Genomic DNA, 11,128 nt, shown 5'->3' with positions numbered 1-11,128 from the left:
ACTTTTTTGTCTGGATAAACACCCAGGAGTGGGATTGCTGATCATACCATAATTCTATCTTCAGTGTTCTAAGGAACCTCCTTACTGCTTTTTGTAGTGGTTGTACCCACTTACATTCTCTTGTGTCTCTTTTTTACACATTGTATCTTTTCCATCCTTTACTTTATATCTACTTATATCTTTGAATTTCAGTGTGTCTCTTGCTGACCTGTGACACAGAGTCAGATCTTACTATTTTATTCAGCCTGATAAAATCTGCCTTTTCAGTAGCGTGTTCAGTCCAATCACATTTAATGTGCTTATTGATACAGTCACACTTTCTTTTGCCATTTTCTACATCTCATGCCTTTTTTATTCCAATAAAGTAATGAAATCATGAAGCGCCAATACATCTGTAAACTACTCAAACAATTCTCACCAAATAAAATATGCACAATACAGAAAAACAGAAGAAAGGATTCATATTTCTTTCACTCAAAACTTTATTTAATGTTGCAGTGTATTTTCTTGTATGGTCTTCCCTGGTGGCTCAGTGGTAAAGAAACCCCCTGACAATGCAGGAGATGCAGGCTTGATCCCTGGGTCAGGAAGATCCCCTGGAGAAGAAATGGCAACACACTCTAGTATTCTTGCCTGGGAAATCCAATGGACAGAGAGCCTGGTGAGCTACAGTTCATGGGGTCACAAAAAGTCAGATATGACTAAGTGACTAAGCAACAAATATTTTCTTTGAGAGTTAAAACAAATTTTTTGGGGGGGTTCAGATATTTGCTTGCTTGGTTTTTAAGAATTTATATCAAACTCTGTATACAACTGTATATTTTTACCTCAGGCAGTCTATTATATGCATTTTCCATGTATTTCAACCACAGTGGAGCAATTACCAGCAGACAGATAATTAAAGCAGTTAAGCAGAGACCCCCTCAGAAGAGCTTTTGACTCAGTGAAATGGTTCCAAGGGCCCTGTTGTTGAAATAATTGCTCTTGTCAAAGAACTGGACAGGTCCAGGGTTGGTTTGGAAGACAAGATGACTGAGCAGCATTTGGTCATCACCAGTCTTGGTTATACTTGGTTCTCAGTTTCTTTGTGAAACATAACAAACAAAAGGCATTTTTTCCTGTACGTTGGTAAAGTCTACATGTAAAATGGCTGTATTTAGTGTCTTGGAGAAGTAGCATGAACTATTTTTTTCCTGTAGATTATGGTATCTCACATGGTATGAAGCTTATTGATTTAATGATAGTTTAATGTTTTGTCTGCTTGTCTATTAGTTTTTAAATGGTACATCTGCCAATTTCTCTATAGAGTCCCATTAACTTTTGCTTTATGTGGTTAAGTGCACACAAGTTTATGAATATATCATGGGGGATAGTTCCTTTTATGATTCTTACAAATCATCTCTTTATCTCAATTAATCCTTCTTGCTTAAATTATATCTGGTATTAATGTTATTAGAGGAACAATTTTTTGGTTAGTATTTTCTTGGTATATAGTTTTCTTTAATTGCCTTTCCTCAAACTTCTTCTATGTTCTAACCATTATCTTGCAAACAGCATATAGTTGGGTTTCTTTATGACCTGGGTTTGATCCCTGGATCGGGAAGATCCTCTGGAGAAGGGAATGGCAATCCTCTTCAGTATTCCTGTCTGGAAAATACCATGGACCGAGAAGCCTGGTGAGTTATAGTCCATGGGCTCGCAAAGAGTTGGACACAACTGAGCAACTTTTTCTTTTTGATGTTGTTACTTTTTAAAAGACAGGCCTAAACCATATATATTTTTTGTGATTAATAATATCACCAACTCAATGGACATGAGTTTGGGTGAACTCCGGGAGTTGGTGATGGACAGGGAGGACTGGCATGCTGCAATTCATGGGGTTGCAAAGAGTCAGACACGACTGAGCGACTGAACTGAACTGAATATACTTGGACTTCTTTCTACAATCTAATTGGAGTTTCCTATTTATCATAACTTTAGTTTGCTTTTTTTTTCTTTTTTGTCTGCTAACCTGGACTTTTCTCTAGGTCATTTTATTTTTCTCTGTCTATAGGTTTAGAAGGTATACATTCTATTTCTCTTATTTTGGTGAATCTCCTTCTAGGTTTAGTAAGTATATCACTAGTGGATCCTGTCATATTCAAGGCTGCCATAACCTTTTAAAAAACCTTTTATATTTGGGATGATTCCCTGGTTATAGATACCTATTCCCTAGTATAAAATTGAGAACTCAAATTCCCTGCCTCCCTTGCAGCTAGGATGCAGGCCAATACCACTGGCCCTGCTAACCAGAAGCACAAGTGGAAATGTGAGGATGTAAGGATATAAGGTCTGCATGTGGCTCCCACTGTCCTTGTGTAGGAAGAGGCCAACATCCAGTTTGTGGAGGTGGCCGTGACTGCAAGACTAAGTTTCTGACACATAACTGGCATTGATGCTGATGGCAGGAGCAGATAAAGAGAGGTTGAGCTCCTAGCATTTGGTGCTTGTTGGGAACAGCAGCACTGTCTTTATCACACCAGCTCTATCACATGGTTTAGAGCACTTTTTCTAGAAGCTCAGCCCAAGCTTGTTTTTTTTCAGCTCTCCCAGTGAGTGAAACAAAAAAATTTTACTAATGTAGTAGCTTGTCAAAGTCTAAAATTTAAAACTACCTCACTCCTTCTGAATTAAAAAAAAGTCATGTTTAACTCAGAAGTCCTTTCTGCCATCATCTATCACATTTTGGCTTCCCTAGTGGTTCAGTTGGGAAAGAATCTGCTTGCAACACAGGAGACCCAGGTTCGATCCCTGGGTTAGGAAGATCTCCTGGAGAAGGGAATGGCAACCCACTCTAGTATTCTTGCTTGGAGAATTCCATGGACAAAGGAGCTAGGCTGGTTATAGTACATGGGATCACAAAGAGTCAGACAGTCACACAGTGCGACTTTTTTCATCTCATTTTGAAGGGCTAATAACTTAATTTCACAGGGTTTTAACATTCCCAAATACTAGTCTTTTTTAAAAATACTGCTGATTTAGATTAACCAAGATATTCACTGATTTGTTTGTTTATTCTTCCTTCTCCCACTCACTTACTTATTCCTTTTGGGTTCAGCTTTTTTCATGTTGGAGTGTATTCTTTTGTATTTTTTTCAATGACCATCTGTAAGTCCTAAATTTTAAAAATGTGTTTATTCTGTTCTTCCTCTTGAGAAAAATGGTTTAGCTAGGAATAGAGTTCTAGCTTCTCAGTTATGGACTCCAATACACTGAAGATGTTTTGAATGTCTTCTGTAGCCAATTGTTGCCAATAAATTTACTAATAGGATGGCTGTAATTCCCTTTAAATAAATTCACTTTTCTCAGTGGTATCTTTGAACATTTCTTACTTGGTAAGAAAGACCAAGTCTTTGGTATTCTCTAATTTCACTATTATGTATGGGTCTCAATTTTAAAAAAATTATGCCACTTGAGCCTAAGCATCTCCCTTTGATCTGATAACTCATTTCTCATCAAGTCTGACAAATTCTCACATATTATTGCTATGGAGACTGCTTCTCCTTCATACTTTATTTCCTCATCTCCAGAAACTCTTTCATATGTATATGAGGTCTTCCAATTCTATGCTCTAGGTCCCTGAACATACCTTTGCTGCTTTGGCAGTTTCTTTTATGCATTTTCCATATATTTCAGGTTCATCATAAAAATCATTTTATAATATAAGAATTATCTGCTCAAAAGTTATCAGTAGTTGTCTATCTCCTACATCATAAACTAGGAAGCTTTTGGCTTTCCAGGTCCTTGTATATTCAGGTCCTACTAAGGGCACACCTATCTTTGGACCCCAGTTTCCTAACCCTAAAAGGTTACTGAAAAATTTAAAGGACATAACCCATGTAAAGTGCTGGTAAATACCCACCACACTGTAGCACAACAAGTAAACTTGGGTGTGGTTGCTTAGCTCACAGTCATTACCCAGGTGATCACATCTACATGATATCTTTCCTTCCATCATTTTAGACATGAATTCTGGATGTGGTCCACTGGAGAAGAGAATGGCAAACCACTTCAGTATTTTTGCCTTGAGAATCCCATAAACAATATGAAAACTCAAAAAGATATGACATGGAAAGATAAAATCCTTAGGCCGGTAGGTGCCCAATGTGCTACTGCAGAAGAGCGGAGAAAGCTCCAGAAGGAATGAAGAGGCTAAGCCAAAGCAGAAACAACACCCAGTTGTGGAGGTGACTGGTAATGGAAGTAAAGTCCAATGCTGTACAGAACAATACTGCATATGAACCCAGAATGTTAGGTCCATGAATCAAGGCAAATTGGAAGTGGCCAAATAGGTGACCAAGAGTGAACATTGACATATTAGGAATCAGTGAACAAAAATGGACAGGAATGGGTGAATTTAATTCAGATGACCATTATATCTACTACTGTGGGAAAGAAACCATTAGAAGAAATGGAGTAGCCCTCACAGTCAACAAAAGAGTCTGAAATGCAGTACTTGGGTGCAATCTAAAAAATGACAGAATGATCTGTTTGTTTCTAAGGGGCAAACCATTCCATATTACAGCAATCCAAGTCTACGCCCCGACCAGTAATGCTGAAGAAGCTGAAGTTCAACAGTTCTATGAAGACCTACAAGACCTTCTAGAACTAACACTCAAAAAAGATATCCTTTTCATCGTAGGGGACTGGAATGCAAAAGTAGGAAGTCAAGAGATACCTGGAGTAACAGGCAAGTTTGGCCTTGGAGTACAAAATGAAGCAGAGCACAGGCTAACAAGAGTTTTGCCAAAAGAACGCACTGGTCATAGCAAACACCCTCTTCAAAGAACAAAAGAGACAACTCTACACATGGACATCACCGGATGGTCAATACCGAAATCAGATTGATTATATTCTTTGCAGCCAAAGATGGAGAAGCTCTATACAATCAACAAAAACAAGACTAGGAGCTGACTATGGCACAGATCATGAACTCCTTATTGCCAAATTCAGACTTAAATTTAAGAAAGTAGGGAAAACCACAAGGCCTTTCAGGTATGACCTATCAAATCCCTTATGATTATTCAGTGGAAGAGACAAATAGATTCAAGGGATTAGATCTGATAGAGTACCTGAAGAACTATGGGCAGAGGTTTGTAGCATTGTAAAAGAGGCAGTGATCAAGAGCATCACCAAGAAAAAGAAATGCAAAAAGGCAAAATGGCTGTCCAAGGAGGCCTCACAAATAGCTGAGAAAAGAAAAGAAGCTAAAGGCAAAGGAGAAAAGGTTAAGATATACCCATCTGAATGCAGAGTTCCAAAGAATAGCAAGGAGAGATAAGAAAGACTTCCTCAGTATAAGAAAGAGGAATAAAAAAAAAAAAAAGAAAGAAAGAGGAAGAGAGGAAAGTATAGAGGAAAACAATAGAATAGGAAAGACTAGAGATCTCTTCAAGAAAATTAGAGGTACAAGGAAATATTTCATGCAAAGATGGGCACAATAAAGGACAGAAATGGTATGGACCTAACAGAAGCAGAAGATACTAAGAAAAGGTGGCAAGAATACACAAAAGAACTATACAAACAAGATCTTAATGAGCCAGATAACCATGATGGTGTGATCACTCACCTAGAGCCAGACATCCTGGAATGTGAAGTCAAGGGGGCCTTAGGAAGCATCACTATGAACAAAGCTAGTAGAGGTGATGGAATTCCAGTTGAGCTATTTCAAATCCTAAAAGATGATGTTGTGAAAGTGCTGCACTCAATATGCCAGCAAATTTGGAAAACTCAGCAGTGGCCACAGGACTGGAAAAGGTCAGTTTTCATTCCAATCCCAAAGAAAGGCAATGCCAAAGAATGCTCAAACTATGGCACAATTGCACTCATCTCACATGCTAGCAAAGTAATGCTCAAAATTCTCCAAGCCAGGCTTCAACAGTACGTGAACTGTGAGCTTCCAGATGTTCAAGCTGGATTTCGAAAAAGCAGAGGAACCAGAGATCAAATTGCCAACATCCACTGGATCATCGATAAAGCAAGAGAGTTCCAGAAAGACAACTACCTCTACTTTATTGACTACGCCAAAGCCTTTCACTGTGTGGATCACAACAAACTGTGGGAAATCCTTAAAGAGATGGGAATACCAGACTATCTTACATGCCTCCTGCAAAATCTGTATGCAGGTCAAGAAGCAACAGTTAGACTTGGACATGAACAATGGACTGGTTCCACATTGGGAAAGGGGTCCATCAAGGCTGTACATTGTTACATTGCTTATTTAACTTATATGCAGGGTACATCATGCGAAATGCCAGGCTGGATGAAACACAAACTGGAATCAAGATTTCCTGGAGAAATATCAATAACCTCACATATGCAGATGATACCACAGAAAGCGAAGAGGAACTAAAGAGCCTCTAAATGAAAGTGAAAGAGGAGAGTGAAAAAGCTGGCTTAAAACTCAACATTCAAAAACCTAAAATCATGGCATCTGGTCCCATCACTTCATGGCAAATAGATGGGGAAACACTGGAAACAGTGACAGAGTTGATTTTCTTGGGCTCCAAACCATGACTGCAGCCATGAAATTAGGAGACACTTGCTTCTTGGAAGAAAAGCTATGACAAATCTAGACAGCATATTCAAGAACACAGAAGTTACTTTGCCAACAAAGGTCCATACAGTCAAAGCTATAGTTTTTCTAGTAGTCATGTATGGATATGAAAGTTGGACCATAAACAAGGCTGAGCACCAAAGAAATGATGCTTTGAACTGTGGTGTTGGAAAAAACTCTTGAGAGTCCCTTGGACTGCAAGGAGATCCAACCAGTTAATCCTAAAGGAAATCAGTCCTGAATATTCATTGGAAGGATTGATGCTGAAGCTGAAGCTCCAATACTTTGGCCACCTGACAGGAAGAACCAATTCACTGGAAAAGATCCTTACGCTGGGAAAGATTGAAGGCAAGAGGAGAAGGGGATGATAGAGGATGAGATGGTTGGGTGGCATTACTGACTCAATGAACATGAATTTGAGCAAACTCTGGGAGACAGTGAAGGACAGGGAAGCCTGGTGTGCTGCAGTCCATGGGGTTGCAAAGAGTTGGTCACAACTCAGCAACTGAACAACAACTGTACCAAAGCTATCATTAATTCTCAGATCCTGCTTGTTGTAGTAACTGGTTGAAGCATGGGCACAGGAGTCTTGCCTAACTTATTAGTTATTTCTTGATACTTTTAAAATTTGAGGTTTCCTTTATGACTGCAGAGTACTTAAGATGTGAGTTCAGAGCCTGGGTGCAGTAAAGAAGGATGAAAGTGACAGAAAAGGATGGGGTGACAAGAGTTGGAGAGAGGTTACTGATACCATTCTAGCTCTTGGCCTCATCAGCTTTGATTACAGAAGACTTTTCAATACTATAGATTTAATATTCAAATATTTTATATATATATAAGCTGGAATAACCTTATAATAAAGATATAAAAATTACTGTCAGAATTTGAATATAACCCTTATTTAATCCTATTGCTAAATTACATAGATTTCTTATTCCTATTTTTCAGAATGACTGTTATCCTCTGTCCTGATAATGGAAATGTAGTTGCTACAATAATAACATTAAATTTGAACGGTTCTGCAGAGTTCCTACAGCCTTTCATATCATTATCTTATTTGGTTGTATGAGAGGTGTAGGCCAGATAATGTTATGCTTAGTTTTTACAAATGGTGAAATTAAGACACAAATTAAATTGTGGTTAGGGTGGAGGAGGGTTTGATCTGACTTGGATATTAACCATTATCTATCAGGAGAGTTTGGAGCATTCTATTTGCAAGGTTGTTGGGGATGGTAACTTATAAAATACTTTCATTAACTATAATTAATTAGAAAACTTCAGAAGAGCCCTCAAAAGTTTCACTAGCTCAAGCCTAAAATCTGTTAAAATGCATCTTTGGCCCATGATTTTTGTTCACATTCTCAAAGGCATTTGTTTTCCCAAAAGTGAATCTTTGCCTTGTTCCTAATCAAGTTCCTGTTGTGCTTTTCAATTCTAGAACTTAAACTTAGAAGAGAGATCATTGGGAGTGGGTTGCCGGGATAGGGTGATGTATTAATGTAATGGCATCACCGACTAGATGGACATGAGTTTGAGTGAACTCCGGGAGTTGGTGATGGACAGGGAGGCCTGGCGTGCTGCGATTCATGGGGTCGCAAAGAGTCAGACACGACTGAGTGACTGAACTGAACTGAACTGAGACAAACAGAGGGCTTAAAAGGCTTGTGTATGAATAAGAATAAATTCTTACATTCTTGGACTAAGAACTCTGTAGTGAACACAACACATGGGTAACTGTTTATAAAGGCAACTTGTGATCAAAAATACTCCGGTAATATTACCACAGCATCTCTGTTTTGGAGAACTCAAGTGTTTCCACAATGTTAACTCCTTCACCTTCTCTGAACTGAAAGGAGAGACTGGGTGGCAAACAGTATCCCTATTTAATGTGCAGGAGTTGATGAAGGGGCGAGAGGTACTGAGGATGCAAAGCAAGAGCTGTTTGGTTTCATCACGAGTGTTACCTCGCAGTGGCGCAAATCCCTCCATTTTAAGTAGGAAATATGATGCGAAATGTCATTATATAAGAAACTGTATAGAATCGAAGCTTTGGTATGTCAAAGAATAGTGGAAGGATCAGGCTATCAATCAGCGGTGCTTTTCGTTTTGCACTCTGATACTTTCCTTTTATTATGGGGCTAAAAGAAGCTTTTTGTAATAAGCATAGGACTACAAGACACTGACATTCTTGGCATAGGTTCCCTTTTCTCCTGCTTGCCATTAGACCAAAATCGATCCTCTAAATAAGTCTGTCCCAGGAGACACAATTGATGCAGGGAACAGAGAACTTTCTAAAACCAAGCCTGACGTCACACATTTGTGTTCTAACCATCTGTACCTTTCATTAACCGAGGGCTGGAGTCGCCCGGGCGGACAGACACAGGCGCACAGCAGTCTTCTCCCACACAAGCCTGGAATGGCAACAGAGCGCGGCTGCCGAAGAAAGAAAAGCCGTTTCAGAGCTGTGGGGTGGCGTGGGGGCGTGTGTAGCAGGGTGAGGGAGTCATTCCTCTCCTCCTCCATCCAAGGATGCATCCAGCACATCTTTTTTTTTTTAATTGATTTCTCTCGAGTGGGAGGCAAAACCCCTCAGATGAGAAAGAAGAAAGAGGGCGGAAAAAAAAAAAAAAAAATGCAAGCCAGGCAGGAGGCTTTGCGGGGAGAGAACCATCATCGCTTTGCTTCGGATTGGAACTATGGGGTAGAGAGAAAGACTCGGGCGTCCACAGCCCGTTTGGCTGCAGAGATACTGCCGTTCCGCCCGGAAGGCCGGCGTCGTCTTCCCCTCCCCCGCCCACGGGTGCTGCGCCCCCCGGAGGAGGGCAGCCATCCCCGGACGCCCCCCTTTTCTAACCTCCTCAGGTGCGGAGGGCCGAGGGTCGGAGAGAAGAGAGCTCCTTCTCCTTCGACGTGTCAGACTCGGCCAGTTGGCTCGGCCCCTTCCCTCCGGCCTCTGCCCTCCTGCGCGGCCCCCCGAGGGGGGACAGCCGCCTCCCGGGGACCACGTCTCGGCCCGCTCCCTCGGGTTTTGTGCACCCTGAAGGAAGTCCAGACCTGAGAGTCGGCTTGGCCCCCATGCCCTCGCCGCTCCCGGGAAGGTGGCAGCACCCGAGGGCCCCTCCACCCCTCACGCCCTTTCCAGCCCCCCACCCGGTCCCCGCAGCCTCCTCAGGCTTTGTGAGGGGGCGGGCGTCTGCCCGGCTCCCCTCACGCGCGAGCCCCGGGGCAGTCACTGAGGGAGTCGGGACCCGCACCCCAGGCCGGGCTCCGCCCCCCGCGCCCCGGGCACGCGCCCCGGGCACCTGGCCGCCCCTCCCCCGGCTCCGCGCGGCTCTCTCTCACACCCGCCCCCCGCCCGGCGCTCGCGGCTCCGCGCCCACCCTCGCCGCTTCCTGCCCGGCCCCGCCCCGTCCGGGAGGCGGGGCCCCGGGCGAGCGCGGCGGCGTGGCCAATGGGCGCCCGGCTTACTCTGGCCTCTCCCCCGCGCGGCCGCCAATCGCGGCGGGCGGTGGTGGTAATATTGTGGAGTGGAGTTTGGATGCCGCGGCGGCCGCGGACTGGAGCGGCGGGGCCGCGGGGGCCGCTCGGCTGTGTTGGGAAAAGGGGGCGTGAGGCGGCGGCGGCTGAGGAGGCGGCGGACGGGGGAGAGGAAGAAAGGAAGCAACAGGGAGGGGAGTCCTCGCGGAGGAGGCGGGACCCTCCGGTTCCTCACCTTTCGGCGGCGGCGGCGGCGGCGGGGCGGCTGGAGGCGGGGAGGCGGCGCCGCCCCCCTGCCCGCGGACTCCTCAGCGCACGGCCGCCGACCTGCCGGCTCTGGGCGCTGGAGAGGCTCCTGAGGCGGCAGCGCCGGCCGGGCGGCGGCGACCGCCATGGCGTTCCTCAAACTCCGCGACCAGGTAGGCGAGGGGCGGCGGGCTCCGGGCGTGTGAGGGAAAGGCTGCGGGGCGGGGGCGCCGGCGGGGCGGGCCGCGGGGCGCCCGCTGGGCTGGGCGGCGCGAGGCCGGCGGGGCGCCCCGGGGGTCGCGGGGGCCCGCTTGTCAGAGCCGCCCGGCCCGGGGGAGCCCACGTGCCGCCGCCTCCGGCCGCTGCCGCCGCCAAGGGGCGGGTCCGCGCTCGCGCCGGGCGCCCGCGTCCGGGTCCGCGCCTTCGCTTCTCCAGGTGAGTGAGGCCTGGGCCTAACAGGTGGCTTCCCGCCGCCCGGGCCGGGCGCCGCCCGCGGCCGGGACCGCGGGTCACGACCTTGTTCGCCTGTTGGCGTCGCCGGGTAAGTTGGAGGCCGCCTCTCCGGGTCAAAGAAGGTTGATTTTTTTTCTTTTTTTTTTTTTTTTCCCGCTCAAGGACTAAGTTATTCACCGTGCAAGTTCTCAGACTCGTTTTCTTCTGACGTTTTGTGCACCATTTTGGTTACTTTTCTTGACTCAGGAAGAGCGGGTTCACGAACACCTGAAGTGCGGTTAAGAGTCGTGACACTCTTTGATGGAGGAGATACTTTTGTGTCTAGGGACGAAATCGCCACGATATCAGAATGATTTG

The 11,128-nt window shown here is 44.7% G+C and overlaps 2 protein-coding genes across 6 annotated transcripts in view; one reads left to right on the top strand and one right to left on the bottom strand.

Annotated features, from left to right (window-relative positions):
• Nucleotides 1–464: 464 nt before the first annotated feature.
• On the bottom strand, nucleotides 465–10,466 carry LOC100848527 (forkhead box protein E3). 4 transcript variants are annotated; one of them, XR_003036524.2, is made up of 4 exons: nucleotides 9,976–10,016; nucleotides 9,450–9,632; nucleotides 8,934–9,028; nucleotides 465–633 (listed from the first exon to the last, which is right to left on the bottom strand). XR_003036524.2 is itself a non-coding variant. In XM_059889647.1 (3 exons), the coding sequence occupies exons 1-3, from the start codon at nucleotides 10,464–10,466 to the stop codon at nucleotides 621–623; spliced, it is 267 nt and encodes an 88-aa protein (XP_059745630.1). In that variant the 3' UTR covers nucleotides 465–620. The 4 variants fall into 4 exon arrangements, 2 of the variants coding, with proteins under 2 accessions (XP_059745630.1, XP_059745632.1); XR_804620.4 differs by lacking the exon at nucleotides 9,976–10,016 and having other exon boundaries at nucleotides 9,450–9,969; XM_059889647.1 differs by lacking the exons at nucleotides 9,450–9,632; nucleotides 9,976–10,016 and adding an exon at nucleotides 10,308–10,466.
• The window catches only part of ANKRD28 (ankyrin repeat domain 28), a 218,062-nt gene continuing 217,048 nt past the window's right edge, over nucleotides 10,115–11,128 (top strand). For both annotated transcript variants that reach the window (XM_024989835.2, XM_059884931.1), the window contains exon 1: nucleotides 10,115–10,491. In XM_024989835.2, coding sequence (XP_024845603.1) covers nucleotides 10,465–10,491 — 27 coding nt within the window. In that variant the 5' untranslated portion in view covers nucleotides 10,115–10,464. The remainder of the gene's footprint in view (nucleotides 10,492–11,128) is intronic.

Source organism: Bos taurus, chromosome 1, assembly GCF_002263795.3.
Source record: "Bos taurus isolate L1 Dominette 01449 registration number 42190680 breed Hereford chromosome 1, ARS-UCD2.0, whole genome shotgun sequence".
NCBI classification, from domain to species: domain Eukaryota; kingdom Metazoa; phylum Chordata; class Mammalia; order Artiodactyla; family Bovidae; genus Bos; species Bos taurus.
Note: the sequence above shows the minus strand (reverse complement) of the source record. Positions and strands in the feature narration are given on the sequence as shown.